Source organism: Gossypium hirsutum, chromosome D04, assembly GCF_007990345.1.
Source record: "Gossypium hirsutum isolate 1008001.06 chromosome D04, Gossypium_hirsutum_v2.1, whole genome shotgun sequence".
NCBI classification, from domain to species: Eukaryota; Viridiplantae; Streptophyta; class Magnoliopsida; order Malvales; family Malvaceae; genus Gossypium; species Gossypium hirsutum.
In genome coordinates this window covers 46,973,725-46,986,550 of record NC_053440.1, presented here as the reverse complement: position 1 = coordinate 46,986,550, position 12,826 = coordinate 46,973,725, and the positions used below count along the sequence as shown (strand labels likewise).

The 12,826-nt window shown below is 33.4% G+C and overlaps 2 protein-coding genes across 2 annotated transcripts; one reads left to right on the top strand and one right to left on the bottom strand.

Annotated features, from left to right (window-relative positions):
* The first annotated feature begins 4,571 nt into the window (after positions 1 to 4,571).
* On the top strand, positions 4,572 to 5,715 carry LOC107899037 (steroid 5-alpha-reductase DET2-like). The gene has a single exon (XM_016824633.2). It carries the CDS (start codon positions 4,839 to 4,841, stop codon positions 5,613 to 5,615), a length of 777 nt encoding a protein of 258 aa, XP_016680122.2. The 5' UTR covers positions 4,572 to 4,838; the 3' UTR covers positions 5,616 to 5,715.
* A 1,115-nt stretch (positions 5,716 to 6,830) lies between these two features.
* Positions 6,831 to 12,266, bottom strand: LOC107899036 (acetyl-coenzyme A carboxylase carboxyl transferase subunit alpha, chloroplastic-like). The gene is made up of 12 exons (NM_001326870.2): positions 12,204 to 12,266; positions 11,371 to 11,726; positions 11,210 to 11,284; positions 10,555 to 10,662; positions 10,268 to 10,428; positions 10,064 to 10,178; positions 9,825 to 9,979; positions 9,540 to 9,591; positions 9,389 to 9,457; positions 8,987 to 9,064; positions 7,776 to 8,916; positions 6,831 to 7,401 (listed from the first exon to the last, which is right to left on the bottom strand). Coding segments are annotated over exons 2-12 (2,283 nt in total). The 5' UTR covers positions 11,698 to 11,726; positions 12,204 to 12,266; the 3' UTR covers positions 6,831 to 7,399.
* Between the last annotated feature and the right edge of the window lie 560 nt (positions 12,267 to 12,826).

The window sequence follows — 12,826 nt, the reverse complement described above, 5'->3', positions numbered from 1 at the left end:
TGGTATGATTGAGAAAAATATTTTGTTAAGCAACAAGGTTTGGGTTTGTTTTAGTACTTTATTTAATAATAATGTTAATTGAAAAATCATACATACGACTCCATTTTATGATTTCACATTATTGACCACTTTGAAAACAAATTTATATATAATTTTCCTTATTTTAATTATTAAAAAAGAGTTCAATAAATATGAATTTGGAGACCCAAGTTTAATTGGATTTTCTTCACATGGTAGGTTCAAATGTGAAAATATTTTCTAAGCAACATTATTTATTTTTATAAGAATGAGGATTTGCTTTAATAATCTTCTTTCTCTTGTTTTAAAACTTTTACCACATTTTAAATTTAATTTTTTTTATTAAAATATTAAATTTCTTGATTTTTAATAAAATATTAAAGTCCTTATTTTAAATATTGATTAGTCCTTATTTTAATAAAATATTAAAGTCCTTAATTTAATTATTGATTAGTCCTTATTTTAATAAAATATTAAAGTCCTTATTTTAATTATTGATTAGTCCTTATTTTAATGAAATATTAAAGTCCTTATTTTAATTATTGATGTAATTATTTAAAATCAAATGAATCAACTAAAAATTTACTAATAATCGAGTGCTTATTTATATAATTTAGCAAAAAATATTATAGAATACAACTTATTTTAAAATATATATTTTATCAAGGAATGTTTAATTTTTTTTTTTCGAATTTGATTTTCCGAGTTACAAGATCCCATTAGCTATAAATAATGTATCATTTTATCGATTATATTAGAATTTTAACTTCCACTCTCAAAATAACTTTGATTATTATTATTTATGATTAATAAAATATAAACTTATGTATTAAAGATAATGTGACATTAGGAAAACCAAAGAGACAAATTTGTATAATATGGAATCCATTATAAACATAAAAGGCCCTATCTATTTTGTTGATTTTCATTCACTGGCATTCAATATTCATAGTTGAATTATATCAATCACATCTTATTTATATAGAATTAAATGCAGGATTGTGATCCCATTTAATTTCAAATTTATAATATTCTTTCGATTATTTGAAAATCTTAAACAAAATATCCGACATTAACGTACTAATAAATTACAACTTTACTAGTATATGTTAATGGACTTCAAATATTTTATTTTCATATGGAAATATAGGTCTTCTTTCGTACTTTTTAAAAACTGTTCAAAGAAATTTACCAAAACAACCAATTTACTCATATTTCATATTAGAAAGGACCTTTATAATACTTTTAGTAAAACTTCAACATTCTCGAAGATAAATGTAATATACTTGAGTTGAATTCAAATAGTAATAAGTTTAAATCGAAATTAACTCCTCGATGTTCGACACAAGCAGTTTATAATCAGTTTATAAATTTTTAGCACCGAAATTCGACCGATTTTAATTGGTGTAAATGAAAACATATCATCAATCACATGTTTTGATTTAATCTCCATTTTAGCAAATCAAAAAAATCCAATTTTTATTTTAAGATCTAAATTTATTATTATCTTAATTCACTTATATAAATTTACTATCAATTATTATTAATAGTGAATTATCAACCAAACGGTTTAATCACGTGTATCTCATGTATCTAAGAACACAAATAATGAACATGTCCTGCAAGTAACTCGTTTTCGTCACTAGCATATCCATTTTCATATTCTACTGACTAACAAATCAAGAACAAATCAAGTAAATTGTTTTCATATTCTACTGACTAACATAAACAAATTCAATTTCCAGCAGACAATCAAAACAATTTCCAGTAGACAATCATAACAATTTCCAGCAGACAATCAAAACAATTTCCAGAACAAATCAAGAACAATATCAAAACAAATGCTACAATTTCCAGTTTCATCTTCTAGTCACTAACAAATCAATACAAATCAATAACATTGTCCAGCAGACTATCAAAACAATTTCCAGAACAAACCAACAAAATTGAAATCGCCTATAAATTCTTCAAATATGAAGCAAGCAATCTCATATTTCCAGTCAAACAGGCTGACTTTGAATAGAAAACCATGGTCACACACATCTTAAAACAATACAAGGCCTGTTACATTAAAATATATAAATCCAAAACTGCTAAGATATATATATCTAAATGGCAATGGCCAAAACTGCTAAGATTTAGCTTCTATTTTATGCAAAATGATACAATATAAATAAAACTTTAAACTGAAGCCAACAAATTTTGACATCTAAGCTAAGGGATCAAAGATTAGATCCATTTTGTCCACTGCTTTTGAGACCATGCATGCAATGCATGTATATCTACCCCTCCCTACACCAAAAACCATATATGCTAAAATGCCATTAAAGTCTAATCGCCTATTTCTTTCCCATTATTTATCATATTTACAAGATTTAATCAGACATAAGCAAAAATCGATGAAATTAATCCCAGCACTGTATCTTCCTATGCTAAATGATGAAGAACATAATAAACGGAATCAATGATAACAGAGACCGACATAACAAATCTATATTTCAATCATATACATGCACAACAGATGAAGATAAACATCTCTTTTACTTCAATGATATATGATGACTCAAAGGGAAATAAACAGCAATAGAAAATAAACAGCAATAGAAACATGCAATCGGGGAAACTAACCTGTACTGACTTGATCAGGGCAGAGATATATGAAGAACAACCTGTAATCGGAAAAGGGGAAACCGATTAGGTTAACAGTGCAATAATCGATGAAGAAGTCACTGCACTAACAAGGCAGTGATTCGAATCTGCTAACATGCAGAAAAAAGCTAAAGACACTACAAGGCAGCCATTGAAACTAATTACAGAGAGAAAAAGAGAGTTAGAAAAGAAAAGAAAATAAAAAATAGAGTTGAAACTCATTACAGTGATTCGAAACCTTTACCTTTCAGTTGCAGTAACCTGGAGACCCACCAACTGAGAGCAATCGAAAGAGTGACAGAGAGAACAAGAAAAGAAAAAGGTCGACTGGTTGAGAAGGCAATCGAAAGAGTGGCAGAGAGAAAAAGAAAAGAAAAGAAACGGATGGAGCAAATCGGCAGAAAAGAAAAGCAAAGAAACAAGGAAGGAAATCAGATGAAGGAACAGAAGAGAAACAAAGGGGATCAGGGGAGGGTAAATCAGGGAGGTGATGCTGAATCGGTAGCTAATCTGGGCAAAAGAGGGGGAATAGAAATCGGTGGTTTTCACCGATTAGAAAGGTAATGGATTACACACGTATTACCAATACATCAAACCAAACGACGGAATACAGCCGGTAATACGCGTATTATTGGTAATACGCGTATTAGTCAAGGATTAGATTAACTTAGCGTCATGAAATTTTTTATTTTTCTTCATCAACCATATTTTGGATTTTTCAATAGTTTAAAATATTAATATTTTTATATTAAATTTAATAATTCCAATTAGGTGGGTTTGATTCACAAAATTCATTATCTAAACTCAATTCAATACCCTTCGCCCGGCCTCCTTAAAATTCATAATTTATATGATTTTTTTCTGTCTTTTATCTTTATTATTTGGTTTTGATTCATTTGCAATACTAAATTTAAAAATTTTATTCAAGGTTATCCAATATTATTATCCGTTATACAGAAGGACATATGTTCAAGTGTGCCGAAACACATTATTCTCTTATTTAAAAGTTGGGAGATATTATGAGTAATATTAGAAATAAATAAATATTTAATTTATTAATCCACTTTTATATTGCAATAATATTAATCAAGGTTAAGACTTGGAACTAAAAATATTTTAGCACCAAAGTTTTAAAAAATATATCCTTTTGGATTTTAGATATAAAATTATGAAAGCACTCAATTTATTCTTTCCCAAATACTTTCTATTTGGCTTTAATGGAAGTAATTACAACATTTTCTATTCCATTTAATTTCGTAGCAACCACTTTTTCTGTTTTTTGAAGTTATAACTTACCACTCATATGTGAGCTTACAAATATTATGGTTTATACGTTTAAATTAAATTTTATAAATAATTTATATATTTCATCTATTAATTTATTAAATTATTTAAATATAACATAAGTTAAATTGTTTTTTATTCTAATATCGTGTTTAAAATAAATATTTTAATTTTTCACAATAATTTTTTAGAGCAATGTGAAACCCCAAAATTAACAACCTACATTACTAACAAGTGGTTAGAAGAAATTATAGTGCACTTTCCGAGGCACGCGATTTGAATTTGCTTGAATCTTAAAATCGTTATTGTTGAAAGTTTTACCTGAATACTACCTTGACTCAAATGTGATTATACTAAAATGAATTTACAAATTACATTTTTCAAAAATATTTTTTTCTTGAAAAAGCATTAGAAATCAAATTACAGTTTGTCCCTTTGCTAAAAAATGAGCAAATCAGTCGTTATCTATTAAATCAAAGAGTAAATTAGTTATTTTAATTAAAAATTTATTCATTTTTACTGTTAAAACTAACGTGGATAACGAAATAACTAATTACCATATAAATATATACATATCGATTTTTAACAATAAAATTAGATGAATGAAATTTTTAACAACAAAAAAATTTAATTTACTCTTTAATCTTAGATGTTAGAGAAATCAATTTACTTAAATTTTTAAATGAAAAAGAATGATAATACTATTACCGAAAAACAGTATTAAATTGCAAAGTTAGCCTTAAGTGATAGTAATTGGTGTAGGTAGAGGGACAAATAGGTAAGGCAGCCGAAGTACCGAAAAGTTGTACTCACACTTATTAAGTAGCAGTACCTGGGATTCAGATCCTTCTTTCTCATCTTCAACATAGAAAAGAGAAGACAAGAAAATGGCCTCCGATCAGACCCTTTTTCACTGCTGCCTCCTCACACTTTACATAATCGCCTTACCAACATGGATCAGCCTTTACTTCCTCCAAGCCCCTTACGGCAAGCACAACCGCCCTGGTTGGGGTCCTACCATCTCTCCACCTTTGGCTTGGTTCCTCATGGAAAGTCCCACCCTCTGGCTCACTTTCTTTCTCTTTCCCTCCGGCCAACATTTCTACAACCCTAAATCATTCCTTCTTATCTCCCCCTTTCTCTTTCACTACTTCAACCGCACCGTCCTTTACCCTCTTCGCCTCTCCAGGAACACCACCCAAACCAGGGCTTTTCCGGTGAGTGTAGCTTTTATGGCGTTTGGGTTTAATCTTTTGAACGGTTATTTGCAAGCCAGGTGGGTGTCGCACTATAAGGACGACTATGAAAATGAGGAGCTGTTTTGGTGGAGGTTTCTTGGTGGATTGTTAATTTTTGTAGTTGGTATGTGGGTGAATGTTTGGGCTGATAAAGTGTTGGTGGGACTGAAGAAACAAGGTGATGGTGGATATAAGATCCCAAGAGGAGGGCTGTTTGAGTTGGTGAGTTGCCCCAACTATTTTGGGGAGATTATGGAGTGGTTTGGGTGGGCGTTAATGACATGGTCTTGGGTGGGTTTTGGCTTCTTTCTCTACACTTGTGCCAACCTGATGCCTAGAGCTCGTGCCACCCGGCTTTGGTATTTGGAGAAGTTTAAGGACGATTATCCCAAAGACAGAAAAGCTGTGATCCCATTCATATATTGAAGATTTGATATTTGTGTTTATCCACATATGATTGATTCGGTGATCAAGTTGTAGCTTTTTAATGGTTTGATTAATAAAAAATCGAATTTCTTTTCTGTTATATCTTGTTCTTTGTTCAAACCATAAACAAAAAAACTAAGCATTGGGCTGCAATTAAGTGCAAAATTTACAGGTACAAGAATATTGCCCATTATCATCTAATGACATGCTATCGGCGAAATAATGTCCTTGCTGGACGTGGAATGCAAATTCAGAATTTGTGCCAGTGTGTAGAGATCATGACAACGATATTGTGGACTATCTACTTAGGGACAGTTGGAGCCGGATGGCAGAACTGGATGACAGTTGGGACCAAATTTAGTACCATGAGCATGGGATGCATAATTTGTCCTTGTTGGACGTGGAATGCAAATTCAGAATTTGTGCCACAGTGTGTAGAGATCATGACAACGATATTGTGAACCATCTACTTCGGGACAGTTGGAGCCGGATGGCAGAACTGGGTGACGGTTGGGACCAAATTTGGTACCATAAGAATAGGATGCCATGGATCGGTAATCCAGGTAAAGTAAGTGCAAAAGCTGGCATAAGGAATCACATAAGCGAATGGGTCTTGAGCATGGTTGCCAAACTATAGGAATTAAGAGCATGGACACAAGGAAACTTGAAGTGGAATTTGGTGAATGACTGCAGGATGCTCCTTAAAGGTTTCGAGAGGATCATTAAACATGTGTTTTGTTTAGGGTATAGGAGTGCCGATGGATTGGCAAGACTAGGTAGTAGCATGCGGCTCCAGCCACAGTTGAATACCTCTGGTTTGCGATTTGATGAACATTTGTAATGAACTAACAGAGGGTGTGAGTTTTTTTTTTTTTTTCTGTTGTTAGAGCTGAGACTCAGACCTGTGTTTTAACTTTTGAATGCACCTTTTCCTTATCAGAAAGAAGTCTACACTAGAATTGTTCATGGAGTTTCTATTCTTTAGCAATGCGAATGTGAAAAAGCGATGGCATACTCGCACAAAATGGTTGAAAGTGCAATACCTTTTTTACTCATCATGGCATGTTATGAAAATTAAAGCACCTTCAGAAATCTGTAACAAATAGCATTGAACCCCTAGAGAATACCCAGGCAAGCATCATCCTAAGAATGGGGATCACCTAAAAATAGTAAAGCATAGATCTTACTCCTCAACAAAACAAAACAACTTACTACTACATGAAACATATTTTGGACAAAGCGGAACCAAACATTACAACACCTTGCATTCCCATAGACTACTGAAGGAAACATGATTCTGCCATAAACCCGGCAGAAAAATATTATGTAATAACACAGATAAAACAGGGGAAAAAACAAGAGGTGTTTATTCCTGACATTTGGAAGTGTGCCATTGGCTATTCAGTTTCCCCTAGCGATCACACAACTATACAATGTTCTTTGTCTATGAGTAAAGAGAAACAAACACATTCTACCATAAGCAGGACAAAAAGTAACATCCAAAGGGAAAATTTTTATCAGCTCTAATTCAGAACGTAGAAATTCAGCTTAGAAAAGAAAAAGAAAAAGAGACTGGACAGTAATTGTTCGTCATAACCAATCAGTGTTTTAATAGATGCAAAACCTTGTGTCCTCTGGCCTGCAGAAGAGTGTGGACTTGGTGGCTCTTGCAGGGCTTGAGTTTTTGAATAATTCATCTGATGCAATTTTAGTTCTTCAATCAGACTTCAAACACCATCTCTTTCTATAACATCTACCTCAGTAACATTCCGACAGAATCAAGATCCTGTAGTACAACATATATTACAAAAGAATACAAGTCAATAGTACAAATCAAATAAATAGTGAAGTTCGTAAGATTTTACGCTACCCAATCTATAAAAAAAAAAAGCTCATTTATGATTATAGTTGTAATGAACAACAAAAATGCCAAAGTATCTAGACAAATTTTAGAGATACGCATTTCTTTCCCTAATTGTTATAGACAAGAAATACTAAACGTCATTTGAGTGTCAACTAGCTATAATTATTCCAAACCTTGTTCTAAATGGTATATATCCTTTATCATCCAAATAAATAATGTCAGGAATCTCAATTGTTCATCAGAAATTAAAAGCAAAGAAAGGAACCAGATAATGTAAAATGCAAGGAGCTACATACACTGAGCGAAGCTGCTGTTTGCACCCAAATTGATCTCTAGTCTAGGTTCCTCATACTTGGTTTCCTTTTGCAAACTTTCATCAGCCCCAGCAGAAGACCGTTCGACTTCAGAATTTTTTTCCTTCAAGTCTTCATACTTCTCTATTAATTCTGAAGAGATGATAGCTTCAGAAAGTCTTTGCTTTATCTGCTTTTGTATAGCCTCAATCTTACTTTTTGACTCAGTATCAGGTTTGTTTCCTGCCCTTGCTATCTCCAGCTTCAACAACTCAATCATATTTTTCAATTCCGATGAACTGACAACGTTTTCAATTTTCTTGTTAATTTCTTCATTCAAATGATCCACCTTATTTTTGAAGACTGAGGGTGAATCTTTCTCACTTAGGACTTTTTCATTAGATTTTACACCCTCAACAACCAAACCAATGGACTTGAGAGCGCTAATCATTTCCAGTTCTACTTCTTTCCTCGTATTCAGAACTTTGTCCTTAAGCCCTTGATCTAAATCAGCAAAGCTGGATGAACCTGAATTTTGAACCTCAGCCTTCAATGCTTCAAGCTTCTCATTTATCTCAGGCCGACTCATGATTTCATTGAATTTCTTATTAACTTCTTGCTTCAGTGTAGCAGCATCTGAGAGACTCTTGGCTTTAGAAAACTCCTTCAGCATGTCAAGCTTATATTGTAGGGTTGGGTGATTTGGAGCTGCCGATAGCTTCTGGTTGAATTCATCTTTAAGCTTCTCAATCTTATCCCTTATAGCAGGATTCATGAGTTGGTCCCTTGAATTTACTTTTGAAACTTCTTCTCTCAGCATATCAAGCCTGTCCTTCAAGCCTGTGGCTTTGATGGCCTCAGAGTATTCATGATCAACCTCCTTTTTCAATTTTTCTATCATGTCCTTCAGAGCCATCTCAGGAGGCTTGCTGGATGATTCCTTGGCTTTCAAGATTTGCTGTTTCAGCTTTTCAACCTCACCTTCCAACTCCTCATTAGGGGTTGTACAAACAATTTGGTCCTCCTTTTTCATATTGACCTTTTTCTTGGGATCTACCTGGGCATTTTCTTCGAAGCCACCCAGTTTTCTGAATTTATGCATGCGATGTTTTAGTAGCTTTTCTGTGTCCATTGCCGTGAGCTCCTGCAGAATGAATTTTATTAATATATTATAACATGATTCTCGATGAAGAACAACTGTTAGTGGAACTCACATCCATTGTTTCATTAATTGCGGCTTTTATTTGTTGTGAAGTCCAAGCTGGATCTGCATGGGCACCACCCAGTGGCTCCTGTCAAAAGTAAACAATTGTCAGATGCCATAGAGATTAACATGAACTTCCAAAAGGAAACGACAAATCTGGAGCAATATTCAACCATTAAAGCTGTTGAAAGGCAAATACTTTGAAAACCAAATACAGCATTTTCATCAAACATCAGAGATAATATGCTAAGGATGGTAATAAAATGGTTTCAGTAATCAACTCTGTAACAGAGATAATATATGGTTTCATTATCATATATTTTATCTAGAACTAGGAATGGAGAAACCAAAAAAGAAAAGGAAAAGAAGAAAACTAATTAATTGAAGGCATGATAGCAACAATGTTAATTACAGGAATGATTCCATCACAAATTTGCAGCCTGCACAACTCTGGGGCAGTAATCCTTAGCTTCTCAGCTGCCTGCATATAGGTGAAAACCTTAAATACTCTTTTTATAAAAGGAAAATCAGTAATAAAAGATAAACCTAAACTGCTTTCAAACCTTAGGCGAAGCTTTTGCAGTCTTCCACAAAATTGCAGCACAAGCTTCTGGACTATACCATTAAAAAAATTAAATTAGAGAAAAAAAAGAAATACCAGCACATGTAGAAATGGTATTTAAAAATGATCAACATATACAAGGAATAAAATACAACCTTACCCAGGTACAATGAGGAAATAAAAAGTTCTAACAAATTGCAATTTCATATATTGTGTGGGTATGGAAGGGCAGATTGTATAGATTTAATTGACATTCAATAAAAACAATATTGGAAAACTCAAATACCTGGCAACATAAAAGACTGCATTTTCCAGCATTAACAATTTATTAGCACAGCCGATGGCCAAGGCACCACCAGAGCCACCTTCCCCAATAACAATAGAAACAATTGGGACCTTCAGACCAAACATGGTCCTCAAATTGTGGGCAATAGCTTCACCCTACATGAACGTAACGCATAAAAACCAGTTGAGCTAACATTAAAAGTCAATTCGGTTCACTTTAGAAAACAATAGTCCTCATACTTGACCCAGCTCCTCAGATTTAAGGTCAGCATAAGCCCCAGGAGTGTCGATAAAAGTAACTATAGGAAAACCATGATGATCTGCATAATACATCATGCGTAAAGCCTTCCTGTAACTGTAAGCATTTCTTAAATATCAGTTATGAGTGACAAAGATTCCCTCTTTCAAACGTAAAATCCAACATGAAAGTTTCATTCAACTTACCCATGGGGCGTTGGCATTCCAAAGTTGCGGTGAATATTCTCTTTAGTGTTTCTACCCTTTTGCTGACCGATAAACATGTATCGCCTATCATCGATGGTTCCTATACCAGTAACAATAGCTGGATCATCATACCCTGATCGATCTCCATGAAGTTCCACAAACTGGACATAGGAGAATATACAAGACATTTATTAAAACAATTCTTCACCTTCTGCACACTGGACATTAAAGATAATTTTGATGGAAATTTGCAGAATTTAAAGCTAAAGGGCATGTAACCAACAAACCTTATCGGTAATGCTAAATATATGATCAAGGAATGTAGGTCTGTTGGGGTGTCGGGCAATGTGTACACGTTGTATAGGGGTCAGATGTCTGTATAAGTCCTTTAGAGCCTGAAATAAATAACAGAAAGGATGAGAAGAGTTAACTGGAAACCACAAACATGACGAAACATCAATATCTTTGACAGGGCATCAACACGAAACAGTGGATGAGCCTTTTTCAAAACATTGAATTAAGCTCCGCCTTTATTACGTAAGGTATCAGGCTTACGTAAAGAAGAATCATAGATTTTGGAGTTTAACAGTATAGAATTTCAAGCAAGTATATAATTGTTCCATGATTGATCATCCTTTGCAATAAGTGAATGAATCCAAAGCCAAAATCAAGAACAATAATAAAATTTTACATAACCAGTAATGAATGCCGTAGCAAAGGCAACAGAAAACTTTTATTGCCCAATATGCAGAGTAGCACTTCCTGGCCTAATATTCAGTTTTCGCATAATTCAATTTAACACACGCATACTCAACTTCACTCTCATTAACAGGCTGAAAAGGTATTGGTTCAGACAGTTATACAAACATATAACTAGAAATTTTATTACTGCATGGAAACAACCAAAGCATTCCCACAATGTCACAAACTTAATACTTATACCTGTTGATACTTATTCTCCAACAATATAATCTGATCACTGAAATCCAAACCAGTTTCATTTGCCATTCTCCTCACCTGCATATGAAACAAGAACAAAAGTTACAGCAATACTGGCATGTTATTATCAACAAAATCAGCAATCACTGAAAGTAAGGAATTACGTCAATCATCTTCTTCTCGATTTCAACAAGGGGCTTCTCAAAATCCAAAGTAACAGGCTTTTGCTTTTCTTTCAAAGGCTTGAAATGGGAGAGATGAGTTAGGACTCCGCCTTTCACGTTTGGATCCGGATCTGCAGGCCATGGATAATCATGCTTCTTCCCTTTCTTCAGCTTTGCAGCTACAGTTGCATCCCTTTTTTTCACGGAAAATGGTGCCTTCCCTAGGGTTTTAAGAGGGATGCCGCTCACGCCGTTACTGGAGCTTCGAAGAAGATCCGAAGCTGAAGTTCCAGTAAATGCAGCTGAAGAACACGCTATCGAAGCCATCACACTCCAAACTTCGATTTCTCCAAACTCTATAAAAAAAAATCCAAACAGTCAAATGTCCAATTTTCAGTCTAATAATTAGAAAAATAAAAAAAGTCAATTTTCTTGAAATAATTTAAACAGTACTGCTAAGTAAGATAAACGAGGAAAAAGTAGCAAAAAGCATAAAATAATAATAATAAAGAAGCTCCTAATTTAGCTTTCCAACGATTACACGAAGTAACATTTTGATCTCTGATTTTTACCAAAAAAAAAAGAAACTCCTAACCAATCCTTCTGAATACTTAGTTTACACTAAACACATATCTGAGCTGAATAAGCACATTTCAAACTGAAAAGAACACAAACTTGAAACCTCATTTCGTTCTTTCCCTCCATTTTCTCAGCAACCAAGCAGATAATCATTCAAAAACAGAATTAAAAGAAAGAAAGCGAGACAAGTAACAGTAACGATAGATGAATCAGCATAGAACAAATTAAATTACAAAAAGAGAAGATGAAATTACCAGAGAGCGAACGAAAAGGAGACGGAAAGAATCGAAGATCTTTGGAGAGAGAGAGAAGATCCGAAAAAAGAAAGAAGAGGCGAAAGAAATAAGTTTGAAAAGGGTGAAGAAGAGAATGCGAGTATTAAATTTTTAAAGAGAAGAAAAAAGAGAGAGAGAGAGAGAGCTTCGTGGAGATCGTCAATCAAAATGCCTTGTTTTACTAATTACTAATTCATTTTAATTTTAACCTTTACTTATTATTTTTTTTCTTTCATGTGCTCATTGTCGATACTTCTTATGTGACAAAGAGGGCAGATATAAAGAGCCAACAATTTTCGGTTAGGCCGTTGAAGGAAAAAGGTGACTTGGTCTTGTTATTCGCACGTGTCGCAACCCATGGGCTCGATTGATTCGATGACCCTTTTTCTTGGGCTCGCCCCGGAGTCCGGACACCCCTTTAAGATTAGATTCCTTTTTTATTAATAAAATCAATCATTTTAAACATTATTTTTTTTAAATAGCTCTCTCACAAAAATTGTTGATAAATTCTTTACTAACATTAATCCAATTAAAAATTATTAAAATTTTATTAATAAATAAAATAATTATACTATGAAATACTTTTATATGAAATTAATAAA

Excerpts from the sequence above, each read along its gene's own strand:
- LOC107899037 (XM_016824633.2), top strand. The coding sequence starts at position 4,839 with ATGGCCTCCGATCAGACCCTTTTTCACTGCTGCCTCCTCACACTTTAC.
- LOC107899036 (NM_001326870.2), bottom strand. The coding sequence starts at position 11,697 with ATGGCTTCGATAGCGTGTTCTTCAGCTGCATTTACTGGAACTTCAGCT. Across the intron at positions 9,980-10,063 it reads AATCTGAGGAGCTGGGTCAA|GGTGAAGCTATTGCCCACAA; the intron begins GTATGAGGACTA and ends ACGTTCATGTAG. Across the intron at positions 9,065-9,388 it reads TTTGTGATGGAATCATTCCT|GAGCCACTGGGTGGTGCCCA; the intron begins GTAATTAACATT and ends TACTTTTGACAG.